This window comes from Zeugodacus cucurbitae, chromosome 3 (genome assembly GCF_028554725.1).
Source record: "Zeugodacus cucurbitae isolate PBARC_wt_2022May chromosome 3, idZeuCucr1.2, whole genome shotgun sequence".
Lineage (NCBI taxonomy): Eukaryota > Metazoa > Arthropoda > Insecta > Diptera > Tephritidae > Zeugodacus > Zeugodacus cucurbitae.
Window position 1 is genome coordinate 67,753,001 of NC_071668.1, and position 21,716 is coordinate 67,774,716.

General features: G+C 34.3%; 1 protein-coding gene across 3 annotated transcripts in view; it reads right to left on the reverse strand.

Moving 5' to 3' along the window:
- The window catches only part of LOC128920400 (putative uncharacterized protein DDB_G0286901), a 37,209-nt gene that overhangs the window by 8,334 nt on the left and 7,159 nt on the right, over positions 1–21,716 (reverse strand). For all 3 annotated transcript variants that reach the window (XR_008470447.1, XM_054227590.1, XM_054227591.1), the window contains one exon: positions 16,423–18,687. Coding sequence is in view for 2 of the 3 variants with exons in the window: in XM_054227590.1 (XP_054083565.1) it covers positions 16,423–18,474 (2,052 nt within the window). In the remaining variant the exon portion in view is untranslated. Of the gene's footprint in view, positions 1–16,422; positions 18,688–21,716 lie in introns of those variants that run through there.

Genomic DNA, 21,716 nt, shown 5'->3' on the forward strand with positions numbered 1-21,716 from the left:
GTCGGATCGCAAAATAGCTGGAAGCTATTGATAAGGATGTAAGACAATTCGTAATAGAGTTGCCAACAAAAAAAATTAAAGCAACATTTTTGTAAAATATAAGAGGTTTGAAGAAACCTTTAAGAAAATATTTAGTATATTTAGATATATTTTTGAACATGGTTGCCACCTTTCAAAATATAACCATGTTAAATAGTACACAATTTTTGTGTAGCGCTTAAGGGGTTAGGGGTAGTCAGAGAAACGAAAAAATGAGAATTTTCGGTAATTTTTTTTTGCTATTAAATCATGTTAATTTACAAAAGTAATACTAAGGCATGATTACACAATGTTTTGACTTGAAGTTACGAAAATTTGAAAAAAATTTATAATTTCCAAAGTTATAGCTGTCTGTGTTGAACCAGTTTCAGAAAAAGGTCCTTGCGGTGACAATCATAAGTCCTTGGAGATTCATCTAAAATCAATCGGATAAAAAAAAATGTTTTATAAATAGATAATCCTGGGCCTGATCGAACAAAATGGCGGCCACAGGATTTTTTTTCTAGATTTTCGGGAAAAGTTAATTGGTCTTAAAAAATCGAAATTTTTGAAAAAAAATCTTCGATCCGGCATGAGTTTATTATATATTCTAAAAGCTGTATGAATTTAATTAAAATCTACTGAGCGGTTATCGAGTTACAGTTGCCACCAGTTCAAAAAGCATAGGTTTGAGATAAACGCATTTAAAGTTGCTCCCGAGCGTTTTGGAGCGCCCGAGCGATCTTTGTTATTTGTCGAATAACTCGAAAAGGATCAACTTCAAATTTTCAGAGAATATTTTTAAGATTTTACACTTAACGAAAATGTAAAAAAATTGATTTTTTTTTATATTCTGACTACCCCTAACCCCTTAAACAAGATTCTCAAAAAGCATCTTTAAAGATTTTTAATTAAGAAATATAGATAGAGTTGCCACCTAAAGAAAAAATTAAACTAATCAGACTACAGAAATTTCACAAAATGTGTACTAGTAGTACAAATATATAGCACATTTAAAAAGTTTCTCGCAAAATTTCGACACAAATTGTCAATATGCGCTTCAAACTACCATTTAATTATAAGATAAGATACTACACTCATTATGAGTGCCAACGTCAGCCACTTACTTCAAATAAATTTGATTATAAAACAATACAAATTATATAAAATTCATAATAACAATTAATTAATGTTTGATCAATTAATTACAAATAAATTGAACAACAATTGAATACCTGTAAAAACCACTTCACTCAAATTTTGTCAAATTAAAAAAAAAAAATAAAATAATTTTGAAATAATGTCCCACTGATTCTCTTTATTTATTAGTCCGGAAAGATATTTTCCATTTAATTACTAATTTAGACATTGTTGTGTTTGTTTACCGTTAGTTAGAAGTGGCCGGCGCGCAGTCAATTAGAATAGCTAATATTAACACAACTGTAAATATATAGTAGCAATTTCCAGTTGCGATCTGAAGAGCGTGATAAATACGTTTATTAGTTATATGCATACAGAAATAACCACTTTACCGCTAAACAGTTGAGTTATTGAAAATATTTTACTAATTAAACGAAAGCAGCTGTTAGCTGGTTCGGACCAATTCTTTTTCACTGAGGCATGTTTTGAATATGAATTTTTTAATCGCTTAATTAAATAAGTTAATTGTTGCTGTTGTTGCAGCGGCAGAAAACAATCCTCAATTATTTTGGGAATGCAATTTTGCTGGCATACCTTTCACGGATCTAAATCCGTACATGTCTTAATCACGTATTATTGACTGTAGTGGGTGCGGTATATTTGAAATGATGAATAAAGCCGTTCTACTTACTATATTGCGACTTTTGAACACCCTCGAAACTTAAGACCCTGATTTCATTAAAATAGCGCAGTTATCGTACCTCAATTAGAGTCAGTACCAAAAAGAGTAATACACGGGTCAAAAAGGAGAAGAAAGATTATTAGCTTGTTGAAAGCTCTTGAGTCTTCACGTCGGCATTTATTAATCTAATTAAACTTTAAGGGCTTAGATTCGAGTACAAATTTTAACCGGCTTCTTTTAGGGATTTTTGTTTTAATTTTCATTAGAAAAATTTAACTCCATGATTTTAAGTTGTTCGAGACAGAAAAATAGAGATTCACCAAGCATTTTCGATATATCTGAGTCACGGTAAACGGTTAGGATCTATTTCAGTTTATAAAGAATACAGTGTTCGCTATATGTCGATTAAGGGGGGGTAAGGTTTGACAACTTTTTTTTCATTATTTTTTTATATTTTTTTTCTGAACCAGCAACATCTCAAGAATATTGTGTTAAAATTTTAGGTCATTCGGAGAAAATCTAACCAAGTTACAGCAGTTTGAATATCGGTACCTCCAGCTACCTGCGCTGAGTGTACAAAACTTTGAATCCATTTTCCCAAATATGTCATTTTTAATTTTTAAAGTCGGAGACCAGCCTACAGAAAAAATTATTGCATCGATCGTTTTGAAATTTTGAACAAATATTTTACATATTTATAGCTCTCGAATGACGTCGAGTTTTTCCAAAAATTTTAATTACTAACAATTTTACAATAACAAGTAGGTCGATTTTTTCGTCTAAAATCGTCATTTTGGCTTGAAAATGGTACCAAAAATTGAAAAATTGAAAGATTAAAAAAAACTCAACGTCAATTGAAAGATAAACTAATAAACTAAAGAAAGCATTTTGATTTTTTGGTTTCGGATGATCCAGTGATGCTGTAGGCTGGTCACCGCACAACAACTTTTTTTCGAGGTGCCTGCAGAGATCGACGATAAATCCGTTATTCCTCGCTATTTTTCGATAAAACTTTTTTTTAATTATCCTTCAAATGTTGTACTTTCATATAATAATAAGTAATAATCCTAATATACTAGGGATGTCCATATTATTTACCCGACTACTTAATAAAAACGGTCGATTTTTATCCATATGTAAATCGAGCTAACAAGAGATGATTAGTTATCCATTATCTCACTGTTGCAATGCAAATGATATCCCCTATTACTTGCACTTATTCGCAATATATTCTCCGAGAATCCTTTTTAACCACAGTCGTGGTCTTCTGCTTCATTAGAGGACTATGCGATAAACGCTAGGCACAATATCAAATAAAGCTATAAGAGTCTTATCCAATAGACCAGCAACTGGAAACTGACCTTCGAGCTCCTCGTTTAAACGTTTACAGACCCTTGTAGGTTTAATAATCAATACGACAATGACTAACTCGAGTCCTTTTCTCAAAATTCACAGATAAATATTCTGATTATTTACCGAATTTGTTTAAAAATAAAATAAAAAACTTGACTCAGAGTTTAAAATCACTTTCGGTTCGTGGCATTGCATGCATAGGGGCTAATGAATTTGTTAATAATCTTTATAAATAATGGAATTAAATATGTATACATATAACAAATATGTGTATCTAAATATATAAATATATATAAGTCTGTTTTCACGCACGCGTAGTTTTAGTGACATAAATTTAATTAACATGATTAATTCATTCACGTTTTTCACATTTAACATACTAGACATCTGGATAAAAAATTAGTATATACACATACATATGTATATATGATATATCAGATGTATGATTCTGATTATAGAATCTGGTACTTTTCTACCTCATTTGCATTAAACAATTAATTAAAATTATTCACAGATTTGAAGCGTGCAATTTTTTTCCTCAAAAATTTAACAAATCGATCATTGTCACTGAAGGGATTATTACTGTAATAAATTTTGTGTAGACGTTTAACTCCAGTTTCTTCATTTCTGACTAAAATAAAAGGTGTTTTTTAGATGTGCCGAACCTTTATTAGGTAGGTAGGAGTGGGCTCAATTAGCGCTTGTTACACTATTGTAAGACCTTAGTAATTAATGCTATTGCGTTTTATCTCGGCGTTTGAACCATTTTGTGCTCTCTATGAAACTACTTATTTCTGTTATTCTTTTTGAGGCCGGTCATCCAAGGGGCCATCCATAAATTACGTCACACCTAGAAGGGGGGGGGGGGGGGGGAATTCATTCAGAAGTGACATTGTGTGACAAGGGCCTGCCCCTTGCTTGCTCAAAAGCTTTGTGACATCACATTTCAAAATTTAGGGCAATATCGTTTCCCGCTCTGCCAAGAGTCCTGTGTCTGATTTGAGCTAGGGCCGGGCATTCGCAGAGGTAGTAGAAAACCGTTTTCTTTTTGTCTTCTAGTTTGCAGGAGCGACATATGTGGTTATGGGGCAAACCCATTTTCAGCGCATGTTTTCCAAATAGCCAGTGTCCTGTTATTTTTCCTGGATTTATCTAATAAATCCTTCGTTTTTATCTTATTATAATCGGGCCATACCTGTTTTGTTAGAGAGGCTAAAGAGGCTCCTGTTTTTCCAATTCATTTACTTTTTCATTTCCGTAAATATTCCTGTGGCCGTGCACCCATATAATGGACAGGTTGAGTTTTTCTGGTAATGAGCACAAAACCTTAATGCAGTTGCTGATTACGTGAAAATTAATCTCCGGAGACGACAAGGCCAGCAATGCTGCTTGACTGTCTGTGTATATAATCGCTTTCTGTATCCATCCATTGTTGTTCAACATTGCTTCATAGGCCTTCTGTATGCCAAGCACTTCCGTTTGGAAGATACTGACTGCGTTTGGTAGACGGATAGAGAGAGATGTGTCTAGAACCTTGGAGAATACCTCCGTACCTACTCCGCAGTTCATTTTGGACCCGTCGGTATAGATTGAAATTGTATTCTCATCTATTTCTAGACCTTCTCCATTCACGTCTAGAGGGTATCCTAACCTGAAAGTCATTGTAGAAGTCTAACTTTGGGGGATATAGTCTGATTTACATATGTAGTAAATTGACATTTTTTATCGCATTTAGTGTTGGACCACTATTATGACTACGAACGATTTGGTATCATAAGATAATAGTATCTGTTTATATTTCACTAGCATTTCCAACTGACTTTACCTCACCATTAGGACCAATATTGATTATGAACTGGTCAGTTGAATCTTGTTTAAAATCATAGACATTTGACATTTTGAAATCTACACTACAAAATCTAATTGAGTATAATTATTTGACTAAGATTATCTGCCACTAAAAGTTAGTCCTAATACAATGATGACTTATTGCAACGTCCTGCTGGCCCTATCTGTCCTGGTTTACAGCTTTTTCGCACAGCCTAAATAATTAAGTACATTAAGATTATAATTGATAAACCAGTTTTTGCGTTTCACACAGCCAGCTACTCGATTCAGCTCTGCTGTTATTCATTTTTCTTTGCTGTTCAAAAGAAGTTTGCAAGTTTCACCCGCTGAATGCTATTTTATCAATAATCCTAACAACCGACCCGTAGAGTTCCATTTTTACCTCGATTTGTATTCGATGTACTAATGAGTAAAACAAAACTTTTTCATTGTATGGTACTCAAATCGATCTAAATCAGCGCTTTAATCAGGCAAAGGCCGGTTAATTAATCAATTAACTCCTCTGCGAAAATGCTATTAGCCCTTTGACGATTGATATAGGCACGAATTAATGTAAATGGAATACTGGCAGGTGATTATAGGATCTTTGATTCTAAACCTCTAATATCCTATGGATATTGATATGTAATTTATTCGAGAGGTGCTAGATACAGTGGAACTTCCATAACTCGAACTTCTATAACTCGAAGATCTCCATAACTTGAACTCTTGAATTGGCAATGGAAGTCAAATTCCATACAAATTACTTTCCATAACTCGGAAGTCTCTCTAACTCGAAGATTTTTTGTGGATTATGATGATTCGAGTTTGAGAAGTTCCACCGTATAAGTATTCCAAAGTTAACTTTCGTGATTTTGTAGGCTTTCAGAGTCGTTCAATTAGTCGGGTCTCCATAAACGGTGTGTACACAAATTTATAACCCACAAAAAACGATAAACACGACAGATAACTCATTTACACAGATATTTACTGAAGAGACCAGTAGTCGAATAGCTAGCTAGTCTCGAAAATGCAAAGGACTGATTTCTATGAGATTTTGAAGGTAACATATTGACTTGGAACATTGATAAATGTATGTTCTTCAGTATATAAAAAATACAATATTTATTCTAATACTTCCGTGAGTTCTCAAACACAGTGCAATAAGCAATTGAGAGCAACGAATTATTATTTTTTATCGCGATTACTTCAAAATTTCAAGGAATTAAAACCAGTAAACCCTCTCACTTGCAACTAATTAGTCAACAGGAACCATGCGGTCATTTACTTATTTCTGTGCAGTTGGAAAAAAAAATTACCCAAATATTGCAGTCAAAATCATAAAACCGGTTAAAGTAAGTAATGATACATTTGTACGCGTATTCAAACCCCCCACTGTTGTACGCTAATGAGATCATTTTGCACAACAACAATACTAAACACTAAATGAGCGCTCATTTTACAATTTGCAATTTGCACAAATAATTTGCTGCCTCCACTTTAATAGCATGGAAAGATAAAGACAAATTCAATTGACTTGCAATTTTTCAAAATTGTCGGCTTCGCATTTGATTGTATCGCATATCTCGGCACCTTCAAAATCTTTCTCGCTTTGCACGCACTTATTTGTATGTTTTCGTCGTACTTATGCGAATTAGATTGTAAACTGGTGTGAATTAACTTTATATGATGTACATACGTAGTACGTAATGTAAATATTTACTTATGGACTTTATTATTAATTATGATGCTTCGTATATATGGTATAATATATATATATATATTTTCCGGTGCTGCTGGCAGTTCGAACTGCTAATTGAGGTAAATTTGGAGATATCTAACGGTTTTGATAAAAATCTATAATTATTTTTGATTGCAAAGTGAGTGTGGAGCATTTCACTAAATCAGGTTACAAATATTGCGTTCGTTCCAGAGGAAAAAAATTGTTTGATTTTTACCTTACAAAAAAAATAAAAATCGAATGGAAAACATACAGGCTTGAATAAACTGGATTTTCCAGCTTTATATCGTTTAAGGGAATCATTACCTTTCATTTGGTACCAAAAAAGATCCTTAGTTTAAGAGAATATTTCCAAAATACTTTTGTCTTGCTACAGTTGTCAGTCTAGAGTTAAATATAATTTACATAAAACATGGATCTCTTCCGATCACGTAGACCCGAATGCTTTTGGAATGATCGTAATCCAAATTCATTCTTTTTCTTTGGACTATTTGGATAGCTATCTAATTACATCAACCCTGAACGTATAAGTTGGTCTGACTACGCCCTATAAATAGCTTTCTATTAAAAATTCCTAGCGAAAAGCTAGTTGAAAATGTGGACTTAATTTTGGAAAGTAATAGATTTATATGCTCTCACGATGTATGAAGATGATAAGAATAGACGAAACACAGAAATTAAGGTTTTGAGGAATATTCCATGAAAGTAATCCTTAAAGTTTTATTATAGCATTTGTGTATATAATCAACTTTTTTATTTAAAAATATTTAAATAATCAAAGGGTATTCCGACTATTGCATCGTTTTTCAAGCGGAATGGCTGCTATGTATTAAGGCAATGTCGGATGTCTTGCTCCGAAGCGCAATGACGTTTAGAGAAGTGAAGATCCAGCTAAAACGGCGATATCAGCCTAGAGTTCGCTGACTATGCTCAAGACTGGTTACCGAATGCTTATCCTCTCTATCAGTGGCATCGTTCTCCCAGTCTCCACAGTAGAGTTATCCTATTGTATTGTTATACTACTGGACAGGTGAGCTTTGGCTGAGCTGGCAATCGGTGGTCAGTCACTAGCACTTGCGCAGTCGCCAGATCCTTTTGGCTTAAGGTGAATCGCAAGAGATGTACCTGAAGAGGTAGAGAACTCATCCTTAGCAAAATTCCCTTCCGTTTAGTCGTAGTGGTTCTAGCTAGCCTTTGTTCCATCGTGATTCACAGCTCAAGAAAACATCTCTCGGATCTCACTTTTTCGAACAACCGCCCGAAATAGCGCACGTAGAAGCCAACAATTGTTGCAGATTTTTATTAGAATCAGGCGTTTTTTCGAATCTTAATACATAATCAAGTGGTGAGCCTGGCTTCTCATAGTCTAATTGTGTTTCCCTCTGGAGAACAGCCATACAACCTAACCTAACCTAATAATCGAAGGGCGGAATATAGTTAATATATATTTTCGAAACTATCATATCTACTTAAAATGTCTACCGACTAGCTGAGCGGGTTGAGTACGTGACTCGCATCCGTTTGATCGTAAAAAAAAAATTGCAGACGCGCATATGTAGACAGATTCATAAGACGACCGAAGTCATATTTGCTAAAGGTCTTTCATTTTTAGGTAACATAAAATTCAAAATTTCTACAGAAATTCGACAAAAAAATAAAATTTAATTTGTTATAATCTGAAAGAAGTATTAGATTTATGGTTTCTTCACACCTTCTCATCTTTGTCTTAGTTTGCTTGACTACGTTAGCGCCTATCCGTTATTGCTATGCTAATAAAGTTGTTTACTAGAGTTTGCCATCTTTTACAATTTAATTTTAATTATCTAACTGACCTACGATTTTTTTATTCAACTTTTTTGGCTCGCTTATGTTATTTACTTATTTATGACGACGCCAACGCACGAGTCGCTGTCAAAAAAAGTGTCGGAAAGCTAACAAAGCGTTTATACAATTTGCACGATTTAGTTGAATTTGACGCGATGTCCATCGTCATTTAGCAAATATAAAAAAAATATATATTTGATGAATATGTGAATACAAAGGGTGGTCCAAAAGCAATTTCCTAGAATAGATGCAAGATTTTTATATTTTTATTTTTTTTTTGTGTACTTTATGAATATTTTCTTTAATTTACTAAATTTAGGCTAGTATATAGAATACAATGTTCTAACATATATCTAATTAAGCAATTAAGAGAATTTGAGGGAATAACCTCTATCTTTGTTATACAACACAGCAATCAACTAATTGCTCAATTAGTATTTAATTGAGAAAAATATAAATAAATCCCTCATTACAATCCTGCGTATGGAGAGAAGAAGAGAAGAATTTCTAACTATAATTATTCCACAATGGAGCAAAATTCGACATCGCATTGGTTGATCAAATCAAAATTTTTTGACTCATACAGTCAAGTCTACGTAGCTGGAATGGACACATGTTGTCCCGATCAACATTCCTTAAAATTACATTAATTTCAATTCAATTCATATCTTAATTGTCTCAGCTAATTGACCTAAACAATATGGTAAATGTCTTAACATTTAATTGCTTATAAATTAGGTAATTTTTTATGTAACTGTGAAATCAAAAATCAATGTCGATTGCCGTTAAGGGGCACACCTAGTGTGAAATTTCAAAAAAAAAAAATTTTTGTTTGTTTCATATTTCGGTATATTACACCTTAAAAAAGAAGAAATACTAAAATTTCAAATCGATATCTCAAAAAGTTTTTGATATAGTTTTTTTTTAAGAGCAGCCGCTCGGTAACAGTGAAAACGATCATTTTATCTTTAAACGCGTTTTTCTCGAAACAGCATTTTCCGAATTTGATGCAGTGATTACTCAAAAACAAATGATCCGATCACTATCGAATTTTTTTTTTACATGTTCTATATATAGTTCTCCGTACAATGACCTATCGATTTTTGATCTGATCAAAAAATCGAATTTTGGCAGGCCAAAAACGACCAAAATTTTGGGTAAAATTCGACTATTTTTTTTAAAACGCCGCCATATTGTCAATTGTACAGACAATATTATCTAGTTTAAGGAGAATTTTATTTTTGTATATTTGTCGGTATATTCTTGAAACATGTATAAATATGTTCTTAAAATTTTGAAATAATTGATAAAGTACTTTTTTTTATTAAAAATTCCCAAAAATCACCTTCTTTTAGGCCATTACACTAGGAATGCCCCTTAAAACCCCCGAAATAATAAATATGTAAATTAAAATGCGTGGTTGTCATTACCAAACTCGTTGAGACAATTTACAACCTAATCAATTCAATTAACCAAGTACTTATTAGGCATTACAGCTGACCTTCTTGCCAAAATTCACCAATTTTGTGTGCAATCTGTATTTGGATTGATCTACGTATTATATTTGTAAATATAAATATGTAAGAGCACGCTTTTATGTATGATTTCCATTTGATTATTGCACCCTTTGAATTGCTTGAATTTTGTACTTTTTATTCCTCTTCCATATAGACAAGTTTATTTATAAATACAACAACACAGTTCTTATTTTGATTTCTTATTATTACATTTTTTTTATTTTAGGATTTATTTTTGTTATTATAACGCTTGTCAACGCGCGTTTATGTACACAACAGTTCCGCACTACGAGCTGCCAGCAAGCGATAAAGCGTTTCTTATCAATTTTGTCTTTTTCTTCTATCTGCTTTTATTACTCATTTTTTGTCAACTTGAGCAAAAAAAAACTGTATGTAATATGCTGTCTTTACGGGTCAGTTTTCTTTTCCAGCTATGGTGGCTTGAACATTGGACTCATATGGATCTAGTATTGGATTATACATATATAAACTAAGGATTCTCCACAATGTTTGTTCCAAAATATTTTACTAAAAACAAAGCTGGAATGAATTCTGAGATCTACCTGTAGTCCATAATAGTTCTAGTGATTTGAAATTGATCAGGTGTTATTCATATCTCAAAGACGACTTGAAACCTGAAACAATGTCCCGGAAGATAATTAGAAATATTGTTTTTGTTTGTGAAAGCTGCTTAAGAAATCTCCGAATTAATAGACTATTAAAATTAATCGTACAGTAAAGTATTTAAAAAATCTTCTATGGATCCATATAATCTCAGGCCAGTGTTACTGCCGTTAATGAGTTTTTTTCAAGTCGCAGATCGGTGACTTCAGCTCTACTGAAAATAAAAAATATTCTTCGTATCACTGACTTTAATGTCAATTAAAAAAATAAAGCTCCGGGGATTGACACGAAACTTAATGAAGATTGAAAGCTCTCGTGTAACTTTCAAGTAAGAGAAAAGCTCCGGGGATTGACACGAAACTTAACGAAGTTTGAAAGTTCTCATGTAACATCCAATTAACAAATGAAGCTCTAGGATTGACACGAAATTTTACAAAGATTGGGAGCTTTCGTGAAAATAAAGATAAGATGATAAAGCTCCGGAGATTGTCATGAAACCTAACGACGATTGAAAATTTTCGACTAATTTTGAATTAAAGTTTTAAGGAAAATTATTTATTCATTATATTTAACTTCGAAAATTTAATTTGATCCAAAATCTAGCAGACAATTTACTGATTGACTCAATTAAAGAGCTTTATTAATATTTATGAAGCGAAAATAAGAAAAACTATTGCTTAACACCTATTACAGTTGAACTTCCCTAACTCGAGTCACCATGATCCACAAAAAAACTTCGAGTTAGAGAGACTTCCGAGTTACGGAAGGTAAATTGTATGAAATAAGGCTTCAAAAACCAATTCAAGAGTTCGAGTTATGGAGTACTTCGAGTTACAGTCGTTCGAGTTATGGAAGTTCAATTGTATTTCAATTGAATTCATTCACAGCAACTAATCATACTTAACTGAGTCTATATCGAATTTACTTCCTTATTTATCCGTTATAAAAATTGAGTCAATAATAAATTTTTTGTACACTTCTTAGAGCAGAAAATTTACTAATTGACTCAATTAAAAGTCCGTATGAATGTTTTAACAAATATAAGATAGGAATAGATTTAATTTTGAACCTATTATCTCAATTTAGTTCTACTATATTACGCCTGATTAGAGGTGAACATACATACATACATATATTTAATCCTGTCAATAAAATTACTCATACGCCCTGTCTAACATGTATTCCTTCTAAGTGCCGCAATCTTTAAAGCACATTTTTATACAATTTTGTTTGTATAAATTTTAGTTAATTATAATATTTGTTACACATGCACCGCACATTCATAATTACTAATAGGTAATTAAGTCAGCACTTTGTTGCGTTTTTGAGTAATACGAGCGAGTAATTAGTAGAATTTTTTGTTGTTAAGCATTTAAATGCACGACATACAAACAATAATATTTGAAATGCTTAACTCAACTTTCGCGGAAGTGAATGTGCATCTTCATAAATAATTGCGCTTTCCAACAGCAGTGGCAGCAGCAGTTGTTGCCGACGACGAAGCTAGCCAAGCAATTTCTGGCAGTAACGAGTTCGCAATGTGCTTGGTATACATATATGTATAAGTATGTGTGTATATAAATACACCGCTGTAACACACTCAACTGATTAGAGATTACTATTTTGCCGCTACTTGAAGAGTACTCGTATTTTCTCTGTTTCATAACACAATGAGTTATATAAGTTTTTTTATTATTTTTTAGCACAAAAATGACTCTCCTAGATTTGACCTGACATTTGCGAGACTTTTAATATTCCCCCTTGTGAAACTCCTTATAAGCGTTCTATTTTAGGAAATAACCTTTCATATATACATGAAATACTCATATAACTTTTATTCCAATTACATTTGTCGCCAAAAAAAAACTGCAAATGAGCCATATAAAAGTTAAAAGTTGTCTCTACAAATACACATTATCAACAAACGCAGCGCCAAACTCAGCGACGACCTCCGCCAGTGCAATCTCCCATTGAATATCGTATTTGCACAATAAACAAAAATTTCACAGTAATAATGCCCATGCAACGTCGCTTGGCTACAATGAAAGATACTAGAGGAGAGACAGCAAACATAACAACAAAGATAGCAGGGAAGTTATTTTTACTTGTTTTTTGCATTACTGCACACTACTTAAATACGAGGTCAGTTTGATATGTTGTTGTTGACTTTTTGTGATTTTCCACTTTGTAACTTGAATTGCAACACTGCAACTGTCAACTGTCAGCTGTTAAGTGGACTACATAGATATTTTGAACTTCGCTGCTATATATAATTTGAGTTTGACGGGAATTAGAAAGCGATTGTCGCGAATATTTTTAGGAAAACCAGTTTATGTGGGTTTCCTGGTTTCACCAAACTTCATACCTTTCAAAAAAATAATCAAAAGGTTTTGGATGAAGCCTTCGAGAAGGTATGAACATTCAGGTTACCAGGAAAATCGAAACGGATTAAGAAGGTACCAAACGAATGACGAATGAAGATTAGATGAGTTATCAGACTCCATGGAGCTGTTCAGATATTTTCTATGTCCCGGTGTGCGTGAACCTTATGTAAGTTGTCGAGTATTTTAGATCGGTCTAGTCAAGCTGCCCTACTTCATCTATATGTACTATAAGTTTATTTCAACAAAATTAGTTCTAAATTTATTCGGACACTTCAACTTTCTAATAAGAAGCATATCTATATGAATTGAAAATGAATTCTAGTTAGAGGCTAAAGAAGATCCAACTAATTTTAGACTTCTTCCTCAAAAATGAGTTCAAGAATAGGAGTCGAGGCTGCCGATCTGACAATATCAGTTCTGTGTGATAGTCGGGACCATATAACAAGAAGGAAATATACTTAAAACCAACCAAGAACTGTAAACTTCACTACTTCGGGTCGTTCGCGATCTACTTGTATATGAGTTATATAATAAACTTCCTCAGAAAGGCCAATACAATTTTTTAAAAGCTTTTTTATCGCAAAAATAGCGTAGGATGATCGTCTTTACCTTCGCAGCGACAACAGTAGTCCTATTAAAAATAATTTAATAATATTCAATTTCCACTTTCCGTTTTCTAACTTCTCGATTAGTTCTAGGCACACTCTCCATCCTTGCTTCTGTCATCGTCGACACAAAAACTTTCATTACAAAAACCACTGATCTGTCGAGATTTCCTAGTGTCTCACCTCAAGCAGTTACATTCCATATACTATACACATATGTAATTTATCTATGTGCTGTAATTATTAATTTAGCCTTATGTAATTTATGCGCTCACAGTTGCTTATATCGCCATTTAATGTTACGGTACATTGAACTGTAAATATGTACATATATACACTATGCCAGCAGGTCAAGATCTGAAAATTCTTATTGAGTTACATTTTTTGTGGCTAGAAAAACGAAAAAATCTTGCAAAATAATTGCTAGTTTTGGCAAACTAATACTTAGAATCCACTTGAGACAATTTACAAAATAAACTTTAATACGAGGTTTTGTAATGCTTCTTTCAATAGAGTCTATAAAAATAGTAAATTTAGGAAAATTCTGTAGCTGACGAATGAACTTTACTAGTACTGAAAGTTACATATGAGCTTTAAATCTTTGTGTCAATCGCTGGAGCTTAATTTGTTAGTAAAAAACATTGAGATTGTGAAATAGAAAATAGAAAGTAAATCGATTTTATTTCGAGGAAGAATTGCGAGTGCTTTTCTGGGATGAATTGAAAAATTAGTGTCAACTGAAATAATATGGTTTAAATGATTTTTTGCTAATTTTCCCTCCAAAACATACAGACAGCTCTTTAATTTTGTCACTTGCTGTAATAAATAAATGGAAATTTGCTTATTGACTCAATTAAGTCTAATCGTCAGAAGTATTAAATTTTTTTTTGATTAAATTTTCGAAGACGAATAAAATGAATGAATAATTCGAATCGTGATTACATAAATTTTTATTGAAATTATAGAAATTATGGAATTGGAAATAAACCTCTTTTATTTCGAAGAAGTATTGCAAGCGCTTTTCTGGGATTACAATGATTCTTATAAAAAATCCATGAGCCAATTTATAACGGATAAATAAGAAAATTTACTTCGAAACATGTTGCCAAAACTGCGGAAGAAACTCAGGCTAAAAATTTAAACAGTTAAATCTTTTATCATGGACTTTGAACAATTCCTATCGATTTTATAAAATTTAATGGTTTGGTACCCTTTGAAAAGGATTAAAATTAGGAAGAGTCTAACATGAAGTAGCTAAGTATAACATTAAATATTTCTTCCCGATTATTCCTTTAAAATGTTTCAATGGGTCACAGACCTTCTGTTCACAATTTCTTTCTCAAAACACTATTTTCGGGTTCTGTAGCGCAGAAAAATTAACGATGAATTCAGCAAAAATAAAACTTACAGCTGGAATCGTATAAATCTGAAATGATTACTTGATTTGCCTCGAAGAATTGACTGAGTTAAGCTCTTGATTTTACTTTCAGGCACAAGTGAAGACATTACAATGGATACCAAGAACCCTGGATGCCAAGAAATCTTAAGGCAGTAGTCTGCTTTAGAAGCCGAAAAAAATACGTTTTTTTAGCAATTTTTTTTTAAAGGAATGGAAATGATTGCGGTAAACGGAATTTTAAGACGATAGTGTACTATATTTAAGGCTTAAAAAACAATATTTATTATTAAAAAATATTGAAATTATTTCAAAGTTGTAAGTATTTTTCTGGAACGCCTGGAGTCTGCACTTGTAAATCGGTGCCGGTGATGGAGGTCGTGCGATGCATCTGAAACAGTCGAACCAATTTTTTTTTTTTTAATTTTTATAAGTTTGTTTTCTTTATGAACTAAAAAATACCGAAGAAGTTATAAAATTTAAAATTTTTTTGAAGTTTGAAAATAAAATCAATTTTTTAAGAAAAAAAAATTGACTTTAAGTTGCAAAACAAGTAGTTTAAGTAATACTTTTGTCCAACTTTTTTAGTTCAAATAGAAGATAATTTAATACTGAAGCTAGATCACTTTGGTTTTTTTCTATCGGACATATATTCTTTTTGCTATCGCCGACACCGTTTTCTAACAATTGTGAAAATGAAAACTCGAGAAAACGCGCTTTAAAGTCTGCCTGAGCATTCGCACCTGCTCGACGCTCGGCCACTAAAACTGCTCTGGCTTCGAAAATATGTCGAATTGGCCTCTGGAATTTTAAAGACATATTCTTGGATAGTTTTGGAAGAGATTTAAAACAAAACAAAAAATGGATTTTTTAAAGCCTGTAAAGCAGACTACTGCCTTAAACTATGGTCCAAATGGGATAAAGACTAGTATTTAACATCTTAGACTGCCTCAAATTGGAACACAAGGTATAATCTCAAATCTGATTTTTAGACTACCTGCGTATACAACTTCATATGGCATCACTAAGCACCAGCTGCCAAGTTCCTTAACCCAACCTCAACGAATATTTCAACTGACAATTCAACTCAAATTTCGAAATTTTCGAACATATAAAATACGAAATTTGTGCAAGTGCTGGAATACAAATGAAGCGACCAACAAATATAAATCAAGTGAAAAAGCAATAAAACAACAAAAAAAAACTAAACTACAACTCACTGCAACAAGTTGTGGTGCACGAAGACAAAAAATAAAAATTCGAAAAAAAAAGCGAAATAAAAGCTATTATACAATAAGCAGTTAAACTTACCACAAACATGGCGCGACGCTTGTAATGCGCACAACCGAAGCGCAAATCAAATTCGAAGCTAACGGGGGACAGTGGCACGGTGGCCGAAGTGGTTGTCGTGACGGCGGCAACAACAACATTGTCAGCATTCGAAATATTTTTGTTGGCGCAAATGACTTGATTATCATTATCTTTCACTTTTGCTGATTTCGTGCTTGACTGGTGGTGTTGTTGTTGTTGTTGTTGTTGTTGTGAGTCTTGTTGTGGCGCGGCAGTTTGTGTACGCGTTACACCATCCATTGTGGCAAGCTTCGTTGGTGATGCGCACATTGTTGTTGTATGAGTTTCAATTGTTGTTGCAGTTGCTGTTGTTGTTGTTGTTGTTGGCGGTGTAGTTATTGCCTCAATTGAAGCATTAGCAAGCTGTGTCGCATTTGTGATTATTGCTGGCGTTGGTGCAAAGTTTTCTTTTGTCGCTGTCGCTGCTGACGACGCCGCCGCTGGCTTTGCGTATGTGGCAACGCCACGGATATGACCTCCACCGCTGTCGTTTTTGTAACCGTCACCGCCACCGACATCATCACCAACACCATCACTATCACTTTTCTTACAATTTAACATTTGCGCAGCTGCCGTCGCACTCGGTAATGCTCTGCTCACGCTTTTGCTATAGCTATCGCTTGGTTTGTTTGTGTTGTTGCTGTTGTTGTTGCCAATCATGTTGCCGCACTGGCTCAGCGTGGCTGCAACGTCAGCAATTTTAAATGAAGCCGGTGTGGAGAATGATTTGCGTAGCGTAAGCTTTGTCGTCTTCGCTTTCGCTCTTTCAATTGGCGCTGTTGCTGCTGCTACTGTTGTTGTTGTTGTTGCATATTTCTCTGCGCTTACTTTCGTTGTTGTGCTTATTTTATCACTGCCCACTGTGGTCATTTCCGATTCCACATTTTTTGCTATTGTTCGAGTTATCAGTTGTTGTTGTTGCTGTTGCTTCGGCTCATTGCTCCCGTTGCTGCTGTTACTGTTGTTGTTATCGCCATATTTCAGCATTCTCATTTTGTACACCGTGTTTCTACTCTTGTTGTTGTTGTCATATGCTTGATCACAGTCCTTATTGCTAGTGTTGTTGTTGCCATTTGTCGTTTGCAGCGATTGTTGTTGTTGTTTTTGCATATTATTATTAGCAGCATTGTTGTGCTTATTATTACTACTGACGCTTGCACACCAGCTAGTTTGTACATCATGTTGTTGCTGCCGCTGCTGCTGTTGTTGATTGTTGCCTCTACAATTGTGCATGCTGTTGTTGTTGCTGTTGGCATTGTATACTTGTTGTTCGGCGTAAAGTGATGATTTTAAATTGATTTGATTGAGGTCCCTTGTTATGGACGACATATGTTCAGTTTGTTGTTGTTGTTTTACTTGTTGCGCTATTTGCTCTTGATGTTGTTGCTGTTGTCGCATTGTCGTTGTTGTTGACAATTGATTGCGAGAATTAATCAACATCGATGAGTCTAATTTGGCACCCATTGTTGTTGTTGTTGCTGTCGATTTCGTTGTTGATTTGTGGTTGTTGTTGTCCGTATTGTTGTTGTTACTATTGCTATTGTTTACGCTCTTCTGCGCATTACTTGTCTTGTTGTTTTGACTCTTGCCATTATTATTGACGCTGATGATTTTAATTGCCGTTGTTGGCATCAATTTAGTCCTCGCTTCCTCGCCATTGGCCACCGCACTCAACTCTTTGCCGACCAGTCGCATTGTTGTCAACGTTATGTTATACGGTGCAATGCTGGAATATTCTCGGCTTGTCGCTGATGATGGAGGTTGGTGTTGCAAACTGGCTGGTGAGCCGTTGCTGGTTGTTTGTGGTAGCTTTGGGTTGTTGTTGCTGCTACAGTTGTTGCTATAAGCGTGTGTTGTTGCTGCTGTTACTGTGGGTAGTCGCTGGTAGTTGTTGCAGTTATTTTTGTTGTTGTTGTTGTTATTGTTGGACTTTAGACTACTAAAGTTCGTATCTATGTGTTTGTTGTTGACGTAATTATTTGTAGCTGCATTTACGCGTGTTGTTGCATTCATATTTATTTTGCAATTTTTGTTGTTGTTATTTGTAGTTTGTTTTTGCAGGCACTTTAGTTTTATATGAATTTTCACTAAACTTCTTCGGCTGATTCTGTTTTACACTTTTATATGTTTTTCGTGTATTTCATATTTACATATATCTACATATGTTTGTATATATGTATGTAAGCTTCTTCTTCCTTTCCACTGTCTTAACATAACATTAGCATGCTTATAACAAACATATCAGGGTTAAATACACAATGTAGTAGAGGAAAAATACATTAATGAATAAAAAATACAAAAAAAAATCACCAAAAAATTGCAGAAAAGGCAATTAAACGAGACAGCACGATACATAAGTACATATACACACTTGTATATATGTTTTTGTATGTATGCGTGTATATGTATATAACTACGTTTCACTTGTCTGCGTTTAGTCTAACACCACTTCGCTCATATTTCGCGCTCAACAAATCGGCTTGCTTTTTTTTATTATTTTCTTTTGATTTTAATTTATTTTTTAATTCTATTTGTTATTATTTTTTTGAGTTTGTTGTTGTTTAATTTAGTATGCGCGCCACATTGGCTGCTCTGAGCGCATTTTTTAGCTGCTTGTTTCATGAAAATCACGCAAATTTCTCATGCAACTCAGTTATTGCTTGTTGTTGTAAAATTTTTTGTATGTTTATTGTTATTGCTGTAAGCATTTAAAATTATTTAATTTTTACAAAATTTCATAGCTAATGTATATGAAAAATTTCGTTAATCAAAAAAGATGCCGCCAAGCAGCATACACGAGCACTAGCTGACGTGTTTTAGGGGGCGTATTATTGCAAGCGTGTTTTATGTTATTTGAACGGGCATTGAAAACGTGCGATACACATTTACAGTTTGAGTGTATGTATGTATGTGTGTGGAAGTGGATTTGCTTTCTAAAATTTTAAAATTTATGTGATAAAACACACACCCAGGCATAGAGTAAAATGCAAGTGTTAGTGCTGTGCGACGCGGTTTACTATTGTAATCGTGGGATTTCGGGATTGAAACACAGGATTTTCGCGTTTCAAAAATTTTCGGAATAACTGAAACTACTGTTACACTATATATACTTTAATAAAAGTGACAGTGAATAACTCTATGTAGACAGATGGAAACAGCAAGCTGTTGATGGTCCAATGCGATTTGTCGGTTTCAGATATTTTAAAAGGTATTTTGTATGTCATGAAACCCCACTTATGCATTCGAAAATAGAACCACTTATTTCGCAAAAATACATGGGTTTTATAAAAGTGGATGAGGAGCAGTGACTTGCTTGTAAGTTCATAGCTAAATATCCTCTCTGTGAAATTCATAGTAACTTTAATTACTTTTTCAATTGCTCTATATATCAAGTACAGTAGTTTCCCGAAATAACGAACACATTAATTGTCATGCTCGTTACATCGAACTTTTCGTTAATTCGAGTACTCTTTTAGAGGTAGGTTTTTTAATAAAAATGAGTTAAATATCCGTGAATTGCAGTTTAATAAATTGTTTTATTAATTTTTTGTTAAAAAATGAAAAACCATAACAAAACAATTCAAATCCAATAAATTCTTCCAAAATGGTACAATTCTGACACTTATACTTATATTTGGTGCTGATCAATAATTTTTAGCTTTTTTATAAAATTCAAAATTTTTTCAATTTGCACATTTCTTTTGATTTTTTTTTCAAGTTTTTTTTTTTAAATCTAGTTCGATGTTATTTGATTTTTTTCTCTTTCTTCATATGTCTTCTTCATGTTGTTCGTTAAATCGAGTACTTACAAATCCCCGTGGTTCGTTATTTAAGGTACTCAATGTATCAAATTTGCTTGTTCGTTATAAGCGGTTTTCGTTAAAACGAATATTCGTTATTTCGGAAAACTACTGTAGTAGTATATAACAAGTAGAGTACTTCCATTTGCTTATATTTAGAAATATTTCTTCTGTTTAATGAAAAGAATTAACTACCCATTGATCTGGAATCTTGAACAAGTTACTATGGATGCAATATATGTATGTATGTGATTGGCGTTGCAACCGTTTAGCCGGTTATAGCCGAATCGACGATAGTGCGCCACCTGTCTCTCTCCTTTGCAGTTCGGCGCCAGTTGGAGATCCCAAGTGTAACCAGGTCGCTCTCCACCTGGTCCCTCCAACGGAGTGGAGGCCTTCCCCTTCCTCGGCTTCCTCCGGCGGGTACTGCATCGAACACTTTCAGGGCTGGAGTGTTTTCGTCCATTCGGACAACATGACCTAGCCAGCGTAGCCGCTGTCTTTTTATTCGCTGAACTATGTCAATGTCGTCGTATAACTCGTACAGCTCATCGTTCCATCGTCTGCGGTATTCGCCGTTGCCAATGTTCTGAGGACCATAAATCTTGCGCAAAATTTTCCTCTCGAAAACTCCTAGTGTCGTCTCATCTGATGTTGACATCGTCCAAGCTTCTGCACCGTAAAGCAGGACGGGAATGATAAGCGACTTGTAGAGCTTGATTTTGGTTCGTCGAGAGAGGACTTTACTGTTCAATTGCCTACTCAGTCCAAAGTAGCACCTGTTGGCAAGAGTTATTCTGCGCTGGATTTCGAGGCTGACATTGTTCGTGTTGTTGATGCTGGTTCCCAGGTATACGAAATTATCTACGACCTCGAAGTTATGACTGTCAACAGTGACGTGGGAGCCAAGACGCGAATGCGCCGACTGTTTGTTTGATGACAGGAGATATTTCGTCTTGTCCTCATTCACCTCCAGACCCATTCGCTTCGCCTCCTTATCCATGCGGGAAAAAGCAGAACAAACGGCGCGGTTGTTGCTTCCGATGATATCAATATCATCGGCGTACGCCAGGAGCTGTACACTCTTGTAGAAGATTGTACCTTCTCGGTTTAGCTCTGCAGCTCTTATAATTTTTTCCAGCATCAGGTTAAAGAAGTCGCACGATAGTGAGTCACCTTGTCTGAAACCTCGTTTGGTATCGAACGGCTCGGAGAGGTCCTTCCCAATCATGACGGAGCTTTTGGTGTTGCTCAACGTCAATTTACACAGCCGTATTAGTTTTGCGGGGATACCAAATTCAGACATCGCGGCGTAAAGGCAACTCCTTTTCGTGCTGTCGAAAGCAGCTTTAAAATCGACAAAAAGGTGGTGTGTGTCGATCCTCTTTTCTCGGGTCTTTTCCAAGATTTGGCGCATGGTGAATATCTGGTCAGTTGTCGATTTTCCAGGTCTAA